Source organism: Molossus molossus, unplaced genomic scaffold (genome assembly GCF_014108415.1).
Source record: "Molossus molossus isolate mMolMol1 unplaced genomic scaffold, mMolMol1.p scaffold_m16_p_18, whole genome shotgun sequence".
Lineage (NCBI taxonomy): Eukaryota > Metazoa > Chordata > Mammalia > Chiroptera > Molossidae > Molossus > Molossus molossus.
This window is the reverse complement of record NW_023425353.1, coordinates 61,573,933-61,598,378: the sequence shown is the minus strand read 5'-3', so window position 1 is coordinate 61,598,378 and position 24,446 is coordinate 61,573,933. Positions and strand designations below refer to the sequence as shown.

The following is a 24,446-nucleotide window of genomic DNA, read 5'->3' as shown; positions in this document are numbered from 1 at the left end:
GAAAAATTCTGCCTCACAGGTCGGATCGTTTGCTTTGGTGATCAACTCCAGCTAGTAAACAACCTGAAGCACAAGTTCAGCCTTTTCATGAGCCAAATTCATCAATGTAAGACCAAGATATATGTTCATATTTGCTAACACGATTTAAACAGCTTATGTAACAACATTCAGCTCAGCTAGGTAGATTGGCTAAAAGTGATATAACATCCTTGATACAGAAGATTTTAGATTCAAATAGGATTTTAAATTAAAACAACTAGCTGATGTGGCTCTGTAGAACAACTTACAAAATCCCCTAGCCACAAACACAGACAAAATATTTGCATTATCCACCACTGCTTTGGTCCCCCTACACCAGTAACATTTAGCAAGCTCAAGAGTTTGCCTGTAAGAAAATATACTTGTTCCCTTAGAATGCAAACCGATAAACAACTTTATTTTCTCAAATGTCATAAAAGTGTTTATAAAATTCTTTCTTTGTCTTGGGTCCACAACACTTAATAAAGTGACCTTTTCTCTGTGTGAATTCAGTGACTATTGTGTAGGAAAAAACAAGATTGTGAGGATCAACTATAGGAATGGAATATGCCTAGCCCATAGTAGGCACTAAATAATGGCAACTATTATTAGCAAATTCAACAAACACTCGACAGAAATGTGAGAGATGGTGTGGTAAAGCAGAAGCTGAACTGAGCTTGGAGGAGGTCATGATGGAATACGGGGCTTGAGAACCTGCCCTCATAGACCTTGCAGGGAGACAGAGATTCTGCCCAGATGCCACTGGGAGGCCAAAGTGGAGCTGGGCAGGAAATGAAAACAAAAAGAAATTCATGATAGCAGAATATAATTAACACCCACTGTCCCAGAATAGTTCACATCTGCTTTCTGTTTTTGCTCTTGAAAACATATTTGTATTAGTTTCATCCCAGACTCAAGTTTCAGATGCCCCCACCCAGCCAGCCCTCTTGAGGTCTTGAACATGTGACCTTGGCTCTCAGTCTCTTCATCCATAAGGTTAGTAGGTGGAACCAGATCTCTACAATCCTTTCTAGACTTTAAGTCTCAACTGTGGTCTATTTTAAGTTGCGCTGTGTAGTGGCCAAAATCAACATAAACCCAAAGAGCATTATCTAAATTACTGTATCTATTCATAAGTCAGAGCAAATGCCAAATTTCCTCAATTTGAAGTCTCCCAGATTCTCAGAAAGCTACCCCTCTATGCTCCTTATTTCTATGTGCTCAGCTCATTTCTTGGCTTACTTACTGCCTCCCTGGTGACTGCATCTGGCTCAAGTTTCTGTCTTCACAACCCGCAGAAATGCCTCCTCCATGGCCTATGCCCACTCAGGGGCGTTCACCCACCCAGCCCCAAGCTCCTGGCATTGGCCACAATCTGTTAGCCTACGCCTTCGCTCTGCTAGGACTGCGGTTTTTCAAGAGTGGTCCGTGGGCACTCCAGGAGTGTGGGCCAGGACGGCAGAGCCCAGGGGCCCAAGCCACACTCGACCGTCCAGAACTTCGGGGTGGGGCACGCAAGCCCCCTTTCAACAACCTCCCTGGTGATTTTAGGCATCACAGTTGTTTGAAACTCGCTGCTCTTTCAACGACTTCTTTAGTAATTACTGTTTAAGAAAAAAGGGTGTTTTTGTTTTTTGTTTTTCACCAGGACTATAAAAGCAAAAAAAAAAAAAAGGGCGGGTTGGGGAAAGGGTCATTCAAAGGTCCGGGAACGGGGCACCGCTGGTGCCGTCGGCCCGGCAGGAATCCTGGAGGGAAGAGAAAGGCTGGGGGCGCGCGCCCGACGCCCCAGGAACCCGTCTAAAGGTCTGGGGTCAGCCGTCGAGACCATGGCCCTCGGGACCGGCAGGCTGCGAGAAGGGAGGCACGAGCCCTTCGCAGCAATCCTCCCGCAGCAGCGGCTGCCGTCCCGTTACCATTGGCAACGGCGGCAGGACCGCAGAGACTACGTGGCGTGAAGAGGCGGGACTTCCCAGCCCTGGAAGCCAGTGCGCATGCGGAGGCCGGCCGGTCACGGGGCACTTTCTATCACGTGATCTTAAGGACCGATAAAAGTGCCTAATTTCAGGGTCACGTGCCTCCGTTCCCATTAGCAACCGGAGGCTTCCAAACAACCCGCCCGCCCCTCGGTCCGCGGCGGTTCAACCGCTCTCGGCGATTCCGGGCTTAGCGAGCCTGCGCCCGGCCCCTCCCGCTCCTCGAGGCCGCCGACTCCCGCCCGCCGCCATGGTGAGTAGCCGGCCGCTGGCGCCGCACCGCGCCGGGGAGTGTGCAGTGGCCGGGGCTGGAGACGCGGAGCGGGGCCCCGAGTGGTGGCGTGGCCTACAGCGGGTCTGAGCCGGCGCCTGGGCCTCCTTGAGGAGCGCGGCCGCGCGGGTGCGGGCTCGGCTCTCCTCGGCCGCAGCCCTTCGGGTGGCCCTAGGACTGGAGGGAGCCCTCCGCTAGCAGCCTCGCTCCGCCGCGTCGCGGCAGCCCTCTGCCCTGGCCGCGGTGCTCCGGCCAGGTCACCCTCGCGGGCGGACGGTGGGGACAGCTGGCGGGACCAGGCTGCTATAGCAGAAGGCGAAGGGCGGGATTCTCATTCGCTTCCCCAAACTCCCAAGTACACACACACACACACACACACACACTTGCTTCCCCAAACTCCCAAGTACACACACACTACCACCTGCCACACACACACACACACACTACCACCTGCCACACACACACACTTACTACCACCTGCCACACACACACACACACACACACACACTCACTACCACCTGCCCTTGGCAGCATAAACAATTCTGTGTTAATGAGCTGAGCTGAGGAGGGAGAACGGGATTGAATCCAGCTTTCTGATGTGAGAGTAACGTTAAAAGTCCGAGCCCCCCCATTTAACAGCTGAGGGAATTTGGGTGACATTTGTTTTGTTTCGGCCTGTTGAAGAGAGGTCCCGTTTTCCTGGAGGTTAAAACAGTACTTAGATGAAACCAGCGCTCGGGCCCCACTGGAATGGGATACTGAGATACCTCAGCAACCAGAATTCCTGTTGAGCCCACACTCGGACCCAAGCACACCCTTGCAGCTGAGAGACAGCTATGAGCAAACAGACCACTGCCCGCCCGTCTTGATCTTAGCGCCTGTCCCACTCATTCTCTTGATTTCAATAAAGTAATCAAGTTGAAAAAAAATAATAGTGATGTCACACACACAAATTGGCATCTACTCCCATTCTGTCTTCTGTCATTCCTTTCTGTCAATTTGCTTAACAGCTGAGGCTCAGTTTCTTCATCAGTAAATAGCAGATGATAACTAAGCCAGGGTTGTTAAAATGATAAATGAGCCAAATGCATATAAAATAAATAGCACAGTATCTGTTAATAAAATATTAAGCATTCATACATGATAGATTTTATTCAATTGTACTCACTTTTACCATTACATTTTCTTATATTTCTCATAGTAAAATTGTATATGGATTTTTTGAGTAGTCAAGAACAGGGAATCATTTCTGGTACCCTCACCGCTCATCCCCTCATTTTATGGCACAATATCAAGACACTAACCTGGTAATGTTCTTGTTGTATGTTCTTAGCTTATCATTACTATTATTATTTTAATAAAATATTTCTGAAACAAAATTCAAACATTCTGATCTCCCTATTTGTATACCACCTATTATTTCTAAATATATTAGAACCAATCATGATATCTACCTCTCATTTAGCATATGGCAAAACTGGTGTCAGTGAGGTTAAGTGACTTGGTAACAGACAGTTGCATGGCTAGACTTAAACTGGATTTTAATCCAGTGCTTTGTTTACTTGTACCACACATCAACCTATGCCTTTTTCTCTCAAATGATTTGACTCTTGTGCATATGGGGAAGCAAAGGTTTGTGAATACCACATCCTGGGCTGATGCTGGTTCGTGCTGAACTCAGCTGTCCATTCTGCTCCCTTTCTTCATGCCCATTCATTTTGTTTAATTGATGCGTTTTTTAGAGGGAGAGAGAGAAATCAGTGTGAGAGAGAAACATCCATCAGCTGCTTCCCAAACACTCCCTACTGGGGGTTGAGCCTACAACCCAAGCATGTGTCCTGACCAGGAATCGAACTGGTGACCCTTTGGTGTATGGGACCACTCTCAACCACTGAACCACGCCGACCAGAACTTCACTCCCATCCATTTTAAAGGAACTTTTCTGTCTTTTGTCCTAAAATTTATCCTCAGTTTGAGCAATTTTTTCTTCTTAGTCTTAGGACAGTTTTAATTCTTCTTGAGAAGCGAGAAAATAATGAATAGATATGAGTTGGCCACTTACTCTGCACAAGGCACAATACTGGGAGCTACGTGGCATAAGAGATGATTCACAACCTCACAAACTTGCAGTCTAGTTGGAGAAGCAACACCTGGAAAAATCAAAAAGACAACTAATATAGTACTCAGTCTGTGGTGGTGCCAAATAAGAAGCAGAAATGGTATGTGCTAGTTTTTGAAGGGAGGCATAAGTTGAGTTACTGAGAACAGATTGGGAGGCTTCGCAGAGTAGGTAAAACAGGTTTGGCCCTGAAGAATGGGTAGGAAGTCTGTGATGTGCTGGAGCATGCTTGTACTGGCTGGTGAGAGCCAACTGTATGCATTTCTTCTCATGTCTACATTGAGTGACATTAAATTAGTAGCTTGAAATTGATGGGAGTATTTACACCATGGAAATCAGCAAGAGCTACAAATCAGAGTTTCAAAATTTCACTGCCACCTCCACCCCCCACCCCAGAGAGCCTGTTAAACAATTACCAACACACCACTGGGTAGGATTCAGATTCTTAAATAGGAATGGGGAGATACTTTTAATCAAAATCAGGTAACAGTGAAAATAGAAGCAGGAAATGTCAAATCATGCCCCGGGGCCCATGAGAAAACTACTGTTACTCAAATACAGTGTTCTTACAGAGAATTCTGGGGGAAACGGGGTTAGAGAACGAGTTTGGAGGGCTTGCATGTGTCGATGTAATACTATAAACAATGAAGAATGATTGAGAATTAGTGTTCATGGGATTTTTTTTAGCAAGTTGTGACATTGCTTTGAGATATTTCCAAATTGCAAGATGTTCTTTGCCATACTGATATGACTGTAAGAGATAACATCATTTCTGATGTAGATGTTCAGTTTTTTGTTTTTAATCCTAGTGGAAATCTGTCTTTGGAGTCACAACTCAAGTGCATATGCAACTATAATGTGTATATGTTCATTTATTTCTTTAAACTCTGCCATATTCCAAAAAGGATTTGAAACAGCAGAATTGAGTGTGGGCTTAAGGGTTAGATTGCTTGGTTCAGATTCTGCCCTACACCCACCATTTCAGTAGTTTGGGGAAAATTTCTTCTCTGTACCTCAGTTTTCTGTCTGTGAAGTAGGAATGAGAGTACCTTTTTCATAGGGTTGTATTGATTAAATGAGTATAACCTCTTCACTGACTTTTAGCTGTTTCATCATTACTACTATTGTTGCTAATGTTTGACATTAGTTCAGGGAGTTGGCTAATAGTCAGTGTAAACCAAACCATAAGAAAATTCTTCTGTTCACATTTTCTAGCCCTAAAGCAAATCGTAATTTCCACTTTAATCAAATAGTCATGAATTTTAAGGTAAGTACATACATGAAATGTGCTGGTTTACATTGGTCAAAATACCTCAACTGGTTGTTCTGAAACATTAGTCTACTGAATAAATAACCATTAGAGAGCATCATGGCATCTTGGGTAGTTCTTACATTATTAAGCTTTAACATCTCAAACTTTAGGAATATTAGAAACTGTGGGAAGAAAAAGACTTGGTGGAGCTGTTCATCATGCAGTTCTGGACACACATCTGTAGGTCAGCCTCTTAGACGTGAGGGTCGTAGGCATGTAGGTAACCGGGAAACCTTGAGTTGGTTACGTCATCAGGGAGCGTATATAGAACGAGAAGAACAAGGGTCCAAGGGCAGGGCCCTGGGGAATACAGATCTAAGAGACCTGCCCAAGAAGAGGAGCTACCGATGAGATCAAGAAGGAAAGGTAGGCTAGCAGCCAAGGAAAGAGCAGGCCAGCTGAGAGCAAGGCATCAGCCGTGTAGTTGGGTTTGTAATTAGAGAGTTGCTGGAGCTTTACAAAAGCAATTTGAGTACCATGTGGGTTTACGGACTGGATGATAGGATGGGAGAGCAGGGGTAGAAGCGATGTAGAAATGCAGTGGTAGCTAGAGGGAATCTCAGGTTCGGGTGTTTCAGTGTGAATGACGTTCATATACACAGTCTTCCCTATAGTCTCAAGGGAAGAAGAAACCAGTCGAGTGTCGAGAGAGGCAACAGTGGGTTAAATACAGTCCCCCAGGAGTTGGAAAGAGAACCAATTAAGGTCTCATGAAGGAGTGACCTTCAAAAGAGGAATACTCTTTAAGTTCATTTGTTGGGCACATGTCTGTCATGTGCCAGGCCCTATAAGAAGTACTGGGTATACATCAGGGATAAGATGGGCAGGGCCCTGGCTCTTGTAGACTTACGTTCTAAGGAATTGAGACTGTCGAGAGGAGTCCAGGGCGGATGTGGATGCAGAGAAGCCATGGTAAGGGCAACCATGCCCAGTGACGTTAGTGTTGGCCTCTACACTGCTGGAGGTAACGCTGTGTGCTGAGAGTGAGAGGTAAGCCTGAAAAAGAGGCTTGGAAGGTAGACCTTTGTCTCCCCTGAGAAGACTATGATAGTTCAAGTTAGTCTTAAAGATAATTCTGACTCATTTAGTCCCCTACATGAGATGTTCAGTTTTATAATTTTCTTTAATTTTTGGTGTAGCTATAAAATGAAATAGAATTTCATTAATCTCTAGCTCATAGTTGTGAAGCTGTCGTGTGGTTTAAAATCAAGACCAATTAATGGCTATGTCAAAACCAAATATATTTTGTAAAGCTGTATTAGAGGGGGTAAGGTTGAGTTGCTATAATAGAAATCCAAGAAACAGTGGCTTAAAGAAAATAGAGGTTTAGTTCTGTCTCACTTAACTGCCTGCCATCTCTCTGCTCATCTCAGTTAGGTGAGACAGTGCTGCTCCATGAAGTCATTTAGGGATACAGGTCCCTTTCATCTTGCCGTTCCCCCAACCCCTAGGGCATGGTTGCTATCTGCACGTTCAGCCTAGTCACCACCTCCGCCAAGTGTCAGAGAAATGGGGTATGGCCAGGGCCACCTCCTGTCTTAAGGCCCGGGCTTTGGAAGTAGTCCTCATCTCTTCTGTTGACATCTGTTGCTGAGAAGTAGCCATGTGGCCCCACCTGACTGCAAGGAGGGCTGGGAAGTGCCCCCTGGTGGACATCTGGCGTCTCCACCACAGGATATCCTGTGTTTTCATTGTTGGTTCCTTTACTAGTTTCAAGACTAACAATTAAATTACTTCTCTCTCTTTCAGGCAGAGTTGGGCCTAAATGAGCACCATCAAAATGAAGTTATTAACTATATGCGTTTTGCACGTTCAAAAAGAGGCTTGAGACTCAAAACTGTAGATTCCTGCTTCCAAGACCTCAAGGAGAGCAGGTATCGGGACTCTAAGGAAACCCAGTGGGAACACGGATCCTTGTGGTAGCCAGTGTGGGGGGCTGTAGCAGAGGCCTTACAAACCACTGCCAGAATTACCGTGACCAGCTGTTCACATAGAGCAGCTGCACAGCCTTGTGGACGTGAGACTCAGTGTGGTGGGAGCATTTGTCCCCAAGCATGTACGTATGGTCAGGGTTTGCAGAGTTTCAGAAGGGCCGTCAGGAGATTGTGGAGTACTTGTGGGTCAGTGATTGGTTTGCATTAAAGATTCCAGAACTTTAATTACTTGAGTTATTAATTAAGAGATTAGAGTCATGCCCTGGCCGGTTTGGCTCAGTGGTTAGCCTCAGCCCGCAGACCAGAGAGTCCCAGGTTCGGTTCCTGCTAAGGGCATGTACTTTGGTTGCAGTTTGTCCCCGGTCCCAGTTGGGGTCATGTGAGTGGCAACCAGTCAATGTGTCTCTCTCACATCAATGTTTCTCTGTCTCTCTTCCTCCCTCTCTCCTTCCTGCTCTTCTCTGAAGATAAATGCAAAACTGTCCTTGGGCGAGGATAAAAAAAAGAGAGAGAGATTAGAGTCATAAGTTAGGGCAATTAGCAAGAAAATACATACAGTTCATGATGAAGAGTTAGGAGCAGGGAAACAGCAGGAACCCATGAAAAGCTTGCTGACTGATACCAGAATCATTCGTGGATCCTGTAGCAAGATAATGGAAGATAATTAAAGATAGGAAATTTAAGTTTGATCTGGAGAATAATAGGGAGACCAAAGAAAAAGACTGACTAACACAGAGCTCTCAGGTTATTTTGGAATGAGGCTGGGGCACACTTCCGTGTCAGGTAAGACATGAATGAAAAAGGCCTCCAAGTGAGCTGCAGCTGTCAAAGCCAGGAACTCACTGGGTAGCAGAGGCCTTCCGCTGTAGACCGTTATCTGTTCCATTCATCCATCTGACCTGGTGATCTGGTTTCCTGGCCCCCAGCAGATGTAAGCAGCAGTTTAGTTGGCAAGGCAGTGGGCAGCCAGTGAAGGGGCTTCGTTACCACTGTGTGCGTCGTAACTGCCGCTCCCGGGAGTAAGCTCAGGCTGCCAAAAAGAGCAGACTTTTTAAAGCAGATGTGGTGTGTTCTGTTAAAGAACATAGAACAATTGTTAGTCTGTTTAGGAAGGACTGTCATCAAAAAGAATCCAGGCCCTGGCCAGTTTGGCTCAGCGGTTAGAGTGTCGGCCTGCGGTCCGGAGAGACCCTGGTTTGGTTCCCTCTAAGGGCACGTACTTCGGTTGCAGTTTGTCCCTGGCCCTGGTTGGGTTGTGTGGGTGGCAACCACTCGATGTGTCCCTTTCACGTGGATGTTTCTCTCTCTCTCCCCCTCTATCTGAACAAAATATCGAAAAATGTCCTCGGGTGAGGATAAAAAAATAAAATAATAATCCAGGGTTTGGTTTTTTAGAGTGTCTTAACTCTGCTGGCTAAATGAAACATGAAAGAATGCTAAATAATATTAACTTGAGGATAACTGATGAGATGTTGGCGCAGGTCCCTCATCAGGTCCTTGTGGAAGCGAGGAGGACAGGCCTGGGTTGGGGGCGTTGCTCTTCGCATTCCGAGCAGCTGAGGGAGGGGCGTTGAGGGTGGAGGTGGCGAGAAGAGGACCGTGTGCTGTGAAACCCATTGACAGGAGGGGTGCCCAGAAACTCTCCAGAATTCCACGTTCTTGGGAAGCAGGAAATGACTGTGGGGCTGTCACCCCAGTGGGCCGATGGGCACATCTCCTCCACCTCCTGAGCTGTGTTCCCATCTACAGAGTGAGGGGACTTTAAGACGTAGGCCCTGAAGCTCCCTCCCAGCCCAGCACTCTCCGTGGCAGACGGATTTTTAGTGCTGTTCTTAATGGTAACGTTCACTTTGATGGAGTGGTCAGTGGTCCGTGGAGCTTAACCAAGAGAAGTTAGGTTGGGGGGTTGTTTGTTTGAGTCTTTAATGCTAGGAGAAGCAGTATGTAATTACCATTGGTTTTCTCATGGGCCTTTACTACCATGTGACTAGTTCATACAATTATTGCAATGAAAATAGAAAGAAAGGAGAAATTATATCTTCTGGGTGACTTTTGGAATTACTAGCTGTGATAAGACAAATTTTAGTGGAGAATAAAAAGGTTTTTAATCTAAAAAATTCAAGAAAAACATAAACAGTTGGGGAGAATGTCTCTGAGATGTACTTGTATTGAAGGATGTCCTTGAAGAATGAGCCCCAGTTGAATCACTCAAATAGACATCGACATTCATTCAGCCTAAACCATTTTCAATCTGCTTTATCAACAAAGGAGATAGTTCCCAGAGAGATTTTCACAGTAACCCGTCATCCCCTAGATGTCATTAAGTGGGTTTCTTAGTTTTATTTTGCAAATGGTTTTTGTTGTTCGTGCAGAAGTTTTGGGTGGTTGTTTTTCAGGCTGGTGGACGAGACTTTCACCATAGACGAAGTCGCAGAGGTTCTGAGCGGGTTACAGACGGTGGTCCACAGCGAGGTGGAGTCCGAGCTCATCAACACGGCTCACACCAACGTGCTGCTTCTGCGGCAGCTCTTCTCCCAGGCGGAGAAGTGGTACCTCAAGCTGCAGACAGATATCTCCGAACTCGAAAACAGGTAGTCAAGTTTGTACGGGAAATTATGACCATAGCGGCCCAAGCACATTCTGAAAAGTTAGCAAATGTCTTTGCTGCTGCTGTTCTGGGGCTAGTGCCTGGGAAAATTTGGGCTGGGCAGGGGCAAAGCATTATTTCCTGAGTGACCTGTTAGGTGCCGCTCAAAATTCTCTGCTTCTGCTGTTCCTGGGTGTTCTAGGGGCATTTGCGGTTTATGCAATTACTTTTCCAGCTGTTACTAATTATTCCTTATAGTATCTCTGTGAGCCTGATTGGTATTACAATAAATCTTTAGAGACAGGTCAACCAGGAAATAAAGATTATGAAACCTTTGAAACATTAATTCCAATACCATCACTTCAAACTAGTAACCTTGGAAGTTTATTTCCAAATAATTACATTTAAAATTATACACTTATCTTTAAAATAGGAAATGTAAAAAATTTTTTATAATCCAAACAATATCAAAGAGCTCATTAATTTAAACAAAAGTGGTCAAATCAGCAAAATTAAAACATTCTTTTTTTTTTCTTTATTGTTTAGAGAGAGAGAGATGGAAACATTGATGAGAGAGAACATCGACTGGCTGCCCCCCACTGGGGATCGGGCCCACAACCTGGGCATGTGCCCCGACCGGGAATCGAACTAGCCTCTTGGTGCAGGGGTCGACGCTCAACCAGTGAGCCACACCGGCCGGGCAAGATTAAAACAGTCTAAGAAAAGCTGTGCCAGAAATCAGGAAAGACCTCTAACCCTGAGAGCTGTTGTCTAAGCACAGCTGCAGCTCGTAGGCCCACATGGAGAATGTTGACCAGCACAGGGTGAGGCCTTCAGTAGGGACGAAACCGTGGAACTTCACCAGCAGTCAGTAGGTTACTGGTGAGAAAACGGAGAGGCGGACCTGTGCCGGAGCTCGGGAGAGCAGTGACAGCCGTCCCCGCCGTCGTCCCCGCTGTCGGCTCTCACACAGTCGGCGCGCACTCTCACAGATAAGAGGAAGTCATCGGGGGTCACCCAAACCGCCTGTCTTTCTGGAGACTAGAAAGACTTTTTCAGTGGATGTCACGTGCTATGGTAATTCCGACTTTGCGAGGATACTCTAGTAAACTCAGTTTGTCTTTATTGAACATCTACTAGCTAATAATGTATATTATATGGTAGAGCGTTCCCCTCATAGCACCTCAGAAATACAGAGCTGACTGCAAACTTCAGGCATACTTGTCTTAACATTGTAATTCCAGCAATCATATTGTCCACTCGGTGGGTGGGTAACACTCGGCGCTGCGGAGACTCAGCTGGAGCCATGTGCTCGGCTTCCTGACCATTAGTAACTCAGTATCTCGCTCTGTCCCCTCTGGCATGTCATGGATTGGTACCAGGGGTTTGATTCATCTGTGCTTTCATCTAAAATGTATTTTAAATGTTTTTTTATATTTGCTTTTGTCTTCAAGAGAATTATTAGAACAAGTTGCAGAATTTGAAAAAGCAGAATTTACATCTTCCACTAAAAAGGTAATTTTAAATCCCTAACTTAATAGCCAGTATTTAAACCCCCAGTTCCTCGGAGTTCAGAGGCTACGGGAGAGCCCTCAAGGAGGAGCATTCGATTTAAGAGCAGAATTGAAAACTGCCTCTCAGATCTTCAGGCAAAAGAAGAAAAGCTTTGTAAATAACTATGAAAAACTGTTTGGTCTCCTATCACACACACACGTGCACACACACACGCGCGTCCACGTGCACAGTTCCTGCCACCCACCTGACTCCAGCCAGATAAACTCTCCACTCCCACGATGCAGCCAAGGGTGTGGGGTCAGCCACCTCGGTGTGCATCCTGGCTCTGTCTCACGAGCTGCGTGACCTTGAGCAATTTACTTGAGATGCTGCGCCTCGTTTTCCTCACCTGTCACGGAGGCCATACTACTACTCTTTTTAATCTCGTTTGCAGTGACCACTGAACATTGCCTCATAAAACCCCCAGAATGCTGCTGAGAGGCACGCATGGACATACACATACAAAACCACTTTCCACTTACTCCTTTGGAACACATTTGTGTCTAAGACACTTCTGGGTCAGAGGGAACGGATTCTTTGCTTTTCGTACATATTGCTAAACTGCCAGCATATTTGAGCCACGTTATTCTTCATCTGCAGTGTAGTTGCCTAAATCCTTATCAGTATCATGGTTTTTCCCAGAGTCTGGGCTCATACAGAAATGTGTTTCTGCTCCCACAGGTTAAATAAAAAGGTAATTTTTGGTCATTTTAAATCCCAGTGCTGAGATGCTAGGACTTATGCCTGCTCTGGCCTGAGCACCTTCCTGCCTTCCTATCTTCCCTCCTTTTCTTCCATCTGTATTTTTTTTCAAGATATGGGAGGATGGGTTTCATTTTTGTCTCTCATTTGTATTGGGCTCTGGGACGTAGCAGAGAACCAAACTGAGAATGCCCTCACCCATGGTGGTGACTTCCCGTGGATGTGTTCACAGTGTCTCCACTTAGAAAGTGTAAGTGGTCAATGATCATGTGATTTATTCTGTGGTAGTTTCAGTTTGGTTTCTGTATTTCATTTCAGCCCATCATAGACATCATAAAGCCAAAACTTGCTCCACTTAACGAAGGCGGAGCAGAACTCCTGAACAAGGTACTGTTGCCATCACTTTGGGAAACACAGACCCTCTAGTCCGCCCCCCACTGCCCGCCCCGCCCCAGTCACCCCCCCCACTGCCCGCCCCGCCCCGGTCCGCCCCTCACTGCCCTGCCCGGCCCCGCCCTGTTCCGCCCCTCACTGCCCGCCCCGCCCCAGTCCACCCCTCACTGCCCGCCCCGCCCCGGTCCGCCCCCCACTGCCCGCCCCGCCCCGGTCCGCCCCTCACTGCCTCCCCCCCCCCACTGCCCCACTGCCCACCTGGCCCCAATCACCCCTCACTGCCCGCCCCGCCCCAGTCCGCCCCCCCACGGCCCGCTCCAGTCCAGAGGGGAGACACGGAGAGGAGGAGGTTGCTTTAGGCGTGCGTCCACAGAGGGTAGTTAGTCCCCTGTTGTCATTTCCTTAATGGTACTGACAGGCCAGAAGAGGGCATACTTACTTTCCAGAAAGTCTGAAGCAGCTCTTTTTAAAAAAAAAAGTTTATCAATTACAGTTAACATTCGGTATTATTTTATATCAGTTTCAGGCGTACAGCATAGTAGTCAGGCATTAATGTAACTTACAGAGGGATCCCTGTTGTCTAGCACCCGCCGGCAGCGTACATGCCGCTCCGGGATTACTGAGCGTGTTCCCTGTGCGCAGCCGGCGAAGCGCTCTGGACGGCATCTCTTCATGGTGAAGGGAAGAGCGTGGCATTTTGACATCATTTATTGATGAGCTTTGAAGTTTATAATCCGTGATAATTAAAGGAATTGATAGTTTCATAAAAGTTAATTGCCAGTATACAAATAAATATTTTTCATGACCCCTGTATTGTCAATGTTATGCTAGATCTTGTTAGATAAAAAGCAGTATAATACCAGGCCTTTTGCCCTCAAAACCTTAGAGTCTCATTGAGAAGGGGAGCTAATATTCTGGAAACCAGATAGGAAAATGCTAATGTGTAGCCACGGGTGACACATGGTGGCAGAGAAAACACAGTGCTGTGTGTAAGGACAGACTTTTGGGTGAGGCAGGGCGCGGGCTGGGCTGAAGAGTACAAACGGGTGAAGAGGGGGGCATACTGGGCAGAGGCAGGGAGAAGGCCGGCCCGGCGGGAGCAGGGCGGGCCCCGGCACTAGGCCCGCGTGCGGAGGGAGAAGGCCGGCCCGGCGGGAGCAGGGCGGTGCTCGGGCACTAGGCCCGCGTGCGGAGGGAGAAGGCCGGCCCGGCGGGAGCAGGGCGGGCTCCGGGACTAGGCCCGCGTGCGGAGGGAGAAGGCCGGCCCGGCGGGAGCAGGGCGGTGCTCGGGCACTAGGCCCGCGTGCGGAGGGAGAAGGCCGGCCCGGCGGGAGCAGGGCGGGCTCCGGGACTAGGCCCGCGTGCGGAGGGAGAAGGCCGGCCCGGCGGGAGCAGGGCGGGCTCCGGGACTAGGCCCGCGTGCGGAGGGAGAAGGCCGGCCCGGTGGGAGCAGGGCGGTGCTCGGGCACTAGGCCCGCGTGCGGAGGGAGAAGGCCGGCCCGGCGGGAGCAGGGCGGGCCCCGGCACTAGGCCCGCGTGCGGAGGGAGAAGGCCGGCCCGGTGGGAGCAGGGCGGTGCTCGGGCACTAGGCCCGCGTGCGGAGGGAGAAGGCCGGCCCGGCGGGAGCAGGGCGGTGCTCGGGCACTAGGCCCGCGTGCGGAGGGAGAAGGCCGGCCCGGTGGGAGCAGGGCGGTGCTCGGGCACTAGGCCCGCGTGCGGAGGGAGAAGGCCGGCCCGGCGGGAGCAGGGCGGGCTCCCGCACTAGGCCCGCGTGCGGAGGGAGAAGGCTGGCCCGGTGGGAGCAGGGCGGTGCTCGGGCACTAGGCCCGCGTGCGGAGGGAGAAGGCCGGCCCGGTGGGAGCAGGGCGGTGCTCGGGCACTAGGCCCGCGTGCGGAGGGAGAAGGCTGGCCCGGTGGGAGCAGGGCGGTGCTCCCGCGCTAGGCCCGCGTGCGGAGGGAGAAGGCCGGACCAGCAGGCGGCTGGGGGACAGAGCTGCTCCCATGCAGAGGCCTTGGGCTTCAGCTCAGGCAGACCCGCTTAGGGCCCAGGCACGGGAACGGGGATAATGACGCCTGTCCAGGGCGGTGGCAGTGGAGTGGGGTGCAGTGCAGGCCGGGAATTGCCCGGAGGGTCACAGGGGCAGCCAGGTGAGAGGCAGCAGGGGCACTTTGGAAGAAGGCTGAGAGCAGAGGGCTGACGAGAGCCTGAGACTGAGAGAAAACTGGAAACCTTAGAGCTGAAGGCGACACAGGCGCCAGGGCTGTGGGCTGTCACTGGTAACCAGGGCATGCAGGTTTTTGATCTATTAGGTAATTTAAGTTTAATTTTAAAACGACATTTTTAAATGAAACAAGTAATTTCAAGTATTCAAAATACTTTGTCTAAAATAATACAACTTGAATTTACTCACAAAGGAAATTTTAAGACTTCAAGAGGAGAATGAGAAATTGAAGTCGAGGTTGAAGACCATTGAAATGCAGGTAACTGAGAAATCCCTGCACCGACTCCCTGAGAGAGTTACTTACAGACCGAGCCCTGAACGTGTTCTGTTTGAACTGGATTGCAGGCCACCAATGCGCTGGATGACAAGGCCAAGCTAGAAAGAGCACTGCGTGACCTACAGCTCGACCAAGGGGTTCAGAAGGTGAGTCAGCTGTCTCTTTCACATGTGCCAGACAGAGTTACAAAGTTTCTATTACATCCTAGTTACTGTTCCTTATTCCCCACCCCAACAGTGCCCTCCAGTGTGCTGCCCCGGGACACCCTTGTCCAGGAAAGGCCGTGAGAAGCAGTGCCCGTCCTCTGCCCATCCTGCGGGCCGGGGGCAGGTGCACAGCCCACGTGTCCTGACAGCCCTTGGCATACGAGAGATTCTTCAATACCGTTCTAAAGTTCCCACCTTTCACTCTGACATTCCAATTACAGTGGGAGAAAAAGGAAAGAAAGAGTTTGTAATGAATTGCATCTGTGTGTAGGTTTTATTATATAAAACTCACGCCCTGGCCGGTTTGGCTCAGCGGTTAGAGCGTCGGCCTGCGGTCCGGAGAGACCCGGGTTCGGTTCCCGCTAAGGGCATGTACTTCGATTGCAGTTTGTCCCCGGCCCTGGTTGGTCGTGCAGGTGGCAGCCACTCGATGTGTCCCTTCACGTCGATGTTTCTGTCTCTCTCTCCCTTCCTCTCCCTCCCTCCCACTCTATCTGTACAAAAAATGGAAAAATATCCTCGGGTGAGGATAAAAAAAAACAAAAAAAAAACTTATTACCCCATTTGCTTTCAGTGAGTATGATAAAATAGGACAGATATACATGCTCAAGTCCACGTATATGTAGCGGTGCTTGTTCAGTACACTGAAGTCCAGGCTTGTCTGAGTGTGACACCGAGTGGCGCTGTGCCGGCCAGAAGTCATCACGTGCGCAGCTCTGTCCTGGCCTGCCCTTGAGGCTCGTGCTGCCGTGGCCTCCTGTCCCGGGGCCCTCTGAGTGCCAGTTCAGAGAGCACTGGCTTTTCCAGGGGTGGTACTGTCATTCTAAATGTCTACCAAACAGTCCCAGAACCTACTTCATTGGGCTCACGTTACACTTTTCCTATGGAACATTTCTAATACATACAGAAGTAGAGAGAATAGTATAAGGCACCCCCAGGAATCACCCCTCAGCCTTACCCATCCTCAGGCCTGGCCGGGCTGCTCTCATATTTACCTCGCCTTTCTTTTCCCCACACCCCTGCTTTCTGAAGCAAACCTCAGACTCACATCATTTTGTTTGCAAATAAATATCTTTTAAATAGGAGGATACTTTTTACATGGCTTAAAAAACCAAAGGAAAATACATATGGTTTTCAGTCATTGTATACCAAGGACCACAGATTTATAAAACAGAGCTAAATACTCTAGAAAAGCTTTATAATTTCCCAAAGGAAAACAGTTGTAAACGATTTTAGATGATGAATTTGTTTTAAAGCCATTTTGCACTTTGCTCCGATTTTACTTTTAAGATTTTGGCAAAAGCAAAATGCATACATGCCTTCACTAGTTGCAATGAAATAAAATCTTTTTAAAGAGCTGATTTCAAAAACGAGTACAGAAATTGTCTTTTGTTGATAGTACTGCTTCATCTTCATACTTGCAATGATAGACTGTTTTTCTGTCTTATATTAACACAACTTTTTCTATTATAACTTTTATCCAGTCAAAAACAAGGCCCAGGTAAAAGATCCAGCTGCTTGTATTATGCTGACAACGTTTGCAAACAAGTGCATATGCATTAATATAAAAATCTGGTAAATTTAGCAAGCCATAAAGTCAGTAACCATTAATTAGGCTCTTAAAAGATTTTATTATAAGTAATGACTAAAGTATGTCTATTAAAATTTTTATATATAGTAATTTTATTATTCTTCCATATGTATCATTTAAACTACTTCACCAGGCCCTGGCCGGTTTGGCTCAGCGGTTAGAGCATCGGCCTGCGGTCCGGAGGGACCCGGGTTCGGTTCCCGCTAAGGGCATGTACCTCGGTTGCAGTTTGTCCCCAGCCCTGGTTGGTTGTGCGGGCGGCGACCACTCGATGTGTCCCTTTCACATCGATGTTTCTCTCTCTCTCTTCCTCTCTCTCCCTTCCTCTCTCTCCCTCCCGCTCTATCTGAACAAAAAATGGAAAAATGTCCTCGGGTGAGGATGATAAAAAAAAATAAGAAAAAAAATAAATAAATAAACTACTTCACGAGGAATTTTTTAAACTTGACTTTTCAGCCCTAGCCAATTTGGCTCAGTGGTTGGAGTGTCAACCTGCAGACCGGAGGGTCCCAGGTTCGGTTTTCACTGGGGACACGTGTCTTGGTTACAGTTTGTCCCCACCCTAGTTGGGGTCATGTGGGTGTTGACCACTCAATGTGTCTCTCTCATATCGATGGTTCTCTCTCTCTCCCCCTCCCTCTCTCCCTCCTGCTCTATCTGAAGATAAATGCAAAAATGTCCTTGGGTAAGGATAAAAAATAAATAAATAAATAAAATAAACTTGACTTTTCAAAGTAAAACCTTTTTGCCATCCCAGCACTGAGCCACACAACCTTGTCAAAGTTAGGATCTCACCTCTGTCCTCTTTCTCTTTGGAGTCCCAGCAGCTCATCAGTCATGTTTCACATGTTTGGAAGTCAGTGACCCTGCACTCTGCCTTGCGCAAGACACCGCGCACTGAGGGCTGAGGGTAAACGGGAGGTGCTAGCAGCCCCAGGAGCTGGGGGGGGGGGGGGGCGGCGTGTACCTGCAACACAGCATCATTTGCCTTCATCTCCTGTGAGGGTGAATCACCATCTGAAACAGTCACTGTTTGGGATGTCAACGTGAACTTATGATCATTTGTGTATTTTTTGCAGGATTTTATAAAGGCCCAAGACTTGAGTGACTTGGAAAACACAGTTGCTGCTTTAAAGAGTGAGTTTCAGAAGACACTTAATGACAAGACAGAAAACCAGAAGTCCCTGGAGGAGAGTCTAGCGACAGCCAAGCACGACCTACTCAGGGTTCAGGAGCAGCTGAGCATGGCTGAAAAGGTCAGATTTGTCTTCAGATGCCCAGTTAAGTGGTGACCGCAGTGTAGAGGAAAGTGTCCTAAGGGGAATGCTGGACAGCTGCAGACTCACGTTTTTCTCCAGGTGTTAACCGATACATGTTCTAAAGGTGGATCGTTTCTGCACACTGAGGTGCTCCGTCTTTGGCCCCAAAATACCTATGATAATAAAGATCTCCACTCCTTCGTGTAGTGTGATAGAATCTTCTTCCACAGTGGCTCGCCTGCCTGCTCTGCTCTTCTGGCAGAGGTTTGGGGTGACTTTGGTTTAAAGGATGCTATACCTTTTTCTTAATTTATATGAAATATGTAGTGAACTGAGTTCTTCACTGAAGGGATTAGACACTTAAGAATTTGGGAGCAAAAATTTAAGTAATTTAAAAATCCTCCTTAAATATAGATACTACTTCAGGATTTGGAAAAAGATCATGCTGCTTATACCTGAAAATTAGTTTTCTGTTTCAAATAGATTTTCTATATTTAGGACATAGTATGTTTGAGCTATTTGCTAACATTATATTTGAAGAAACATTACTACTTTATTGGCTTCTCATTTGAAAGAATGTATTTTTAAAGTTTGGATACTCTTGATTTTATATGAGTATTTTTATTTTAAATGAGAAAATAATATAAGCAGAACAATAGTAAAATTGAGCAAAAAATATACATTTTCATCAGATTTGTTCATTCCTTCCTTAACTATTTCTTAGTAGTGAGCTGACATTTTTCACTGTGCAGGAGTTAGAGAAGAAATTCCAGCAGACAGCAGCCTATCGAAACATGAAAGAGATTTTAACCAAGAAGAATGACCAAATCAAAGACCTAAGGAAGAGACTAGCAAAGTAAGCCATGCCCATCTGCCTCTTAGATTTGTCTCCCTGCTGGGTTAACATCTGTTCTCCGTTAAATCTAAGCTTGTGTCCAGAGAGGTCAGCCGGTGAGTAGTTGCTCTGTCATTTAGCCCGGAAGCCTGCAATTGAGGACAGCAGAGGAGCTTTGGCCTGGCCTTGCCAGTAACACCACTCGGGCTTTCGTTTCGGCGAGACCTGTGGACTCACACACGACTGCAGTGGGCTACTCTTGGCAGTGGCTTCAGGTGGCAGGATGTAGGACGGGAAACAGACAGCGCACAGGGCAGCGCTGGGCCTTTCTCCTCCGCAGTGTCCTCGCAGCATCCAAGACCTGGCCGTACTGTGCCCTCGGGTAACAATTTAGGTGCGAGGGAATGAGATCGTGCAGATGGGTGCTGTAGCCCGCATGGCTGAGAAGTCCATGCTCACATAGAAACGTGGTCCCCAGGCAGGGACAAATGCAGTTACAAGAACTTACCGCGCAGAGGGGAGTCTCAAGGTGTGGCTCCCACCGTGTACTTTGAGTTTGCTCACAGTCCTCCTGGTCCAGAGTCTACTAATTGAGGTCACTTTTTTTTTTTAATCCTCACCCAAGGATATTTTTCCATTTATCTTCAGATAGAGTGGGAGGGAGGGAAAGAGAGAGAGAAACATCGATGTGAAAGAGACACATCGACTGGTTGCCTCCCACACGACCTGACCAGGGCCAGGGACGAACTGCAACTGAGGTACGAACCTGCGAATCCAACCTCTACCGGAATCGAACCTGCGACTCATTGGTCTGCAGGCTGACGCTTCAGCCGCTGAGCCAAACCAGCCAGGGCATGAGCAGGGTCACTTTTATCATCAGCGGTTCTGTCTGGAAACTCAGCTGATATTGTATCATCCAGGGTTCCAGGGGAACAGCGTTAGGAAGTGAATCCAAGATCAGATTTGTCCTTTGAGAAGGGGCTTGCTAACCCTTTACTCACATAGCTGTGTCAGCTGGTGGTGCTGGTCTGACCATCGCCATGACTGCTGAATTTCTCCTCTGGTGTCGCCGATCTGCCTGCCAGATAGGGAGACGTGGCTCTGAAGGTATCTTAGCATTTACGGTGCATTCTCCCCTTCAGGATCCCCTCAGGCACCGTCACAGTCTTTGCTTGTGCCCAGCTCCTACCACAGCAGTGATAGAACGTGAGAAGCGCCACGTCGCTGGTCTAGTCACTGGAGATTTTTCAAGTAAACTCACTTGGTAACAATGATAACAGCAAAAGGTATTATGATATTATGCTCTTAATTTTATTGGTCTCTCTTTCCAGATATGAACCCGAAGATTAAAAACCGAAGATTCCACCCAGAAGCTGCCAGAACATGAACGTACAAGCTATTCTCACCTCAGGCATGTATTTGGAAGCAGTTTGTTATATTCCCTCTATTTCTCCAGTATGTGACTTTGCTTCTACTGTGTAAAACCAGGGTTGCTGTTTCAGTTGTCTGATTGAGAAGAGAGAACACCTACTGGTTCTGGTCATTTGTCCCAAACTCTCTGCCGAGTGGTCCAGCGTCTTAGTTCAGATGCATTGGGAATTCTTCACAGTGAAGAAGAGATCTTTAGAGGGGGAAGAAGAGTCTTACCCTTTTGCATTAGTGTGAAGAGTCTACCTTTTTAATAAATGTTAAAGCTAGCAATATCTATACTTGTGCGTTCCAGGGTAATGTAAGTAGAGAGTTATCGGAGAGAGTTACTACAAATAAACCTTATTTTTAAAAATGAAACCTAATTCATTTTCTGTTTAATCATCAAAAACGTGAATTCATTGGAAATGTAAATACCATCTATTATAGGCAACATTTTTACCAATTATAAAGAATTTAACAGTGAATGTGAGAATTTAGCTTCTTCGATCAATCTAAATTCTGTCTTTATCTCAACGGAGGTTCGGACATTTTTTTTTTTTTTTTTTTATCCTCACCCGAGGACATTTTTTTTTGTTCAGATAGAGTGGGAGGGAGAGAGAGGAAGAGAGAGAGAGAGAAACATCGACGTGAAGGGACACATCGAGTGGCTGCCACCTGCACGACCAACCAGGGCCGGGGACAAACTGCAACCGAAGTACGTGCCCTTAGCGGGAACCAAACCCGCGTCTCTCGGGACCACAGGCCGACGCTCTAACCGCTGAGCCAAACCGGCCAGGGCGGTTCGGACATTTTTGCAGCACAACTTACCATGAGAAAACTGATGGAGAAGTCAGGTGCATCTTGTATTTCCACAGCTGGGAAAAGATCTGGGCTCAGAATGAATGTCTGGTCCCCTCTTATCTGTGGTTTTGCTTTCCATGATTTCAGTTACCTGCATTGAAACTCGGTCAGAAAATATGAAATGGAAAATTCCAGAAATAAATGATTCATAAGTTTTAAATTATATGCCGTTCTGAGTAGCATAATGAAATCTCACACCATCCCGCTCCATCACACCCCAGACCTGAATCAGCCCTTTGCCCCAAGTAGCCAGCCTGTGTATGCTCCCTGCCAGTTAGTCACTTAGCCACGGTATCACAGTGCTTGTGTTCAAGTCACCCTTATTTCACTTAGTAATAGTCCCAAATGTAAGAGTAGAGATGCAGTTTGGAGATACCATAGAGCTGCGAAGGGCTTCCTCTAAGGGAAACGGTGTGGCACAGGAAACAACATAGTGCGTACAAGGTTCAGTGCGCACCGAGGTTTCAGGCATCCACTGGGGGTCTTGGAACGTATCCCCACAGATAAGAGGAGACTGTCATCTTTGTATTTATGTCCTGACTATTTTAATTACATATTAAATAAGAACACTTTTTTAAAGACTTATATTCAACATAAAATCAGTAATGAGACCTCAGATTCAACTTTTGATTATAGTTGACTTGTATGCCTTTACGGTAACTGTACCGTTATTCTGATAAAGAGCACAGGGCTCTTTGGGAAAGGGGGGAAGGAGTTGTGATCATATGATTGCTGCAGGGTTCCTCCTGAGGACTCAGCCTCCTCTTCAATCGATGGGCTCTGGATCTGAGCACTGACTCCGGTCTGGAAACTGTATGAGATATGATTTTCCAGTGTGGTGGCTGACCTCAATGTTTTATTCACCAGCTATTTGGTTTGGTTTTAAAACTCAATAACCATGGATTATCCATTCAGCTCATCTTTAGGAACACCATGATATATTAGCCAGATCCTTGGCCCCTGGTGCTCTTCTGGCCTTGTGGCCCATTAGGTTATTGCATTTGTGTTTCTGTCTAATGGCTAGGTGCTGCCATTAGGCTCTCGTTCTGGAATCCTGTCATTGACCCTAGGGAACGCAGTCACGTACGAGCATCTGTTGTCAGCTCTGGACAACAGGGTAACCACCGCTGAGCTTCTCAACAAGGCTGACGTCACATTCCTTACTGTCTCAGTGAAGGGAGTATCCTGTGCCCATGGGCGGTTCCCCTATCTTTTTTTTTTTTTTTTTTTTTTTAGTCCTCATCCGAGGACATTTTTCCATTTTTTGTACAGAGAGAGTGGGAGGGAGAGAGAGGAAGAGAGAGAGAGGGAAACATCGATGTGAAAGGGACACATCGAGTGGCTGCCACCCGCACGACCAACCAGGGCCGGGGACAAACTGCAACCGAGGTACATGCCCCCAGCGGGAACCGAACCCAGGTCTCTCCGGACCGCAGGTGGATGCTCTAACCGCTGAGCCAAACCGGCCAGGGCTCCCCTATCTTATAACCATTCTAGCATGCCACCCCTCTGAGCCTTCTGACCCCCTCCTCAGTATTCTGCAAGGCATGAAAAACCTTGGGTAGGTTGTCCAAAATTAGGTATTACCTATACATAAATGTTCTAATACTAAGGTTTCTCTATATAAATGACCAAAACTTTAAAATCAGCATTAGAAAGATCTTTAATATAGGACATAATTTCCTGTCCTCTTAAGTGGTGAGTCATAAGCATGATTTTATCTTTTCCTGCTGACTCCAAGTCACTACTGCACTGTTACATTGATACCTGTTATAGTGACCTATACTGCAATGGCCTCAAGAGCTACTGAGGTGTGGAGAGATGTGTGTCCCTATAATAAATGGTTTGCAAGCACTGTTTTTTTTGAGCTATTACATCTGATTTTTATGGTTTACCCATATCCACCCATGTCTTTTCCTATCAGACTGGTAGCTAACATTCTGGTTTTGATCAGTGTGCCAATCTCTGCTGACATTTCTAATGTGGTATGGGCTTGGAAAAGAGTAGCTTATTAGAATTCTGTGCATCCTCAGATTGAGAGCTTAGGGACTCCTCTGTGAAGTGAATAAACTTTGTGGCATTTTGGCAGCTGTATTTTAGATTGATTTATAAGAGAATGTTAATAGCTTTGTTTCAAATAATTGCAGTTTCCAGATAAATGATTTGGATAAGTAAGATATTATGCCTTTTTATTTATTTATCTTGTCTTATTGCACTGGCTATGACCTCTAGTCCAATGTCCAATGATGAATAGAAGTGGTAATAAAAAGCATCCTTGCCTCACCCTCACTCCCAGTCTCTGGGGGGATGGGGGGGGGGACACTTTAAATATTTTACCAATAAAGGATAATTGCAATATTCTGTATTAGATTAAGGAAGTTATTTTCTGTTGCCATTTTGCTAAGAGCATTTATAAAAATTATGAATGGGTGTTGAATTTTGCTAAATGACTTTTCTGTATCTATTGAGATTATATAATTTTTTTTCTGTTAATGTTGTGAATTACAACACTTAATTTTCTAATGCTAAACTGTCCTTAGAGTCCTGAAGCCTACTTCACTTGGTCGTTGTGGTGGGTGCCGTGGTCACCCTGGCACATGTGGGCAAGGGTTGAACCTCAGCTGTTCTGTCTTGTCATATTGCCTTGTGATTTTTCCAGAAGGCAAGAGGTTGGGAGACCTGTGAGGAACTGCTCCAAGGCCATCTCCCACCTACCTGCTCATCTTCCCAGGAGACTTGTGATGACGTTCTGATGAGCTCAGGTAGACCTGCAGAACATAAAGCTGCTTAGTACAGTCTAGACTTGGCTCCTTAGAATGTGGCATCCCACAGTTCATGCTGCAGTCACCCCCCCCCCCCATTTTGTTTTGGTTTTGTCCTTTTAGTACATGAAAGAAGGACCCAGGGAGCTGCACCTTT

At 46.9% G+C, this 24,446-nt stretch overlaps 1 protein-coding gene across 1 annotated transcript; it reads left to right on the top strand.

Annotated features, from left to right (window-relative positions):
- Positions 1-2,120: 2,120 nt before the first annotated feature.
- LZTFL1 (leucine zipper transcription factor like 1) lies at positions 2,121-21,019 on the top strand. Its single transcript, XM_036266883.1, has 10 exons — positions 2,121-2,247; positions 7,446-7,570; positions 10,027-10,221; positions 11,672-11,732; positions 12,792-12,860; positions 15,282-15,347; positions 15,434-15,511; positions 18,242-18,418; positions 19,174-19,277; positions 20,588-21,019. The coding sequence occupies exons 1-10, from the start codon at positions 2,245-2,247 to the stop codon at positions 20,604-20,606; spliced, it is 897 nt and encodes a 298-aa protein (XP_036122776.1). The 5' UTR covers positions 2,121-2,244; the 3' UTR covers positions 20,607-21,019.
- The last annotated feature ends 3,427 nt before the right edge of the window (positions 21,020-24,446 follow it).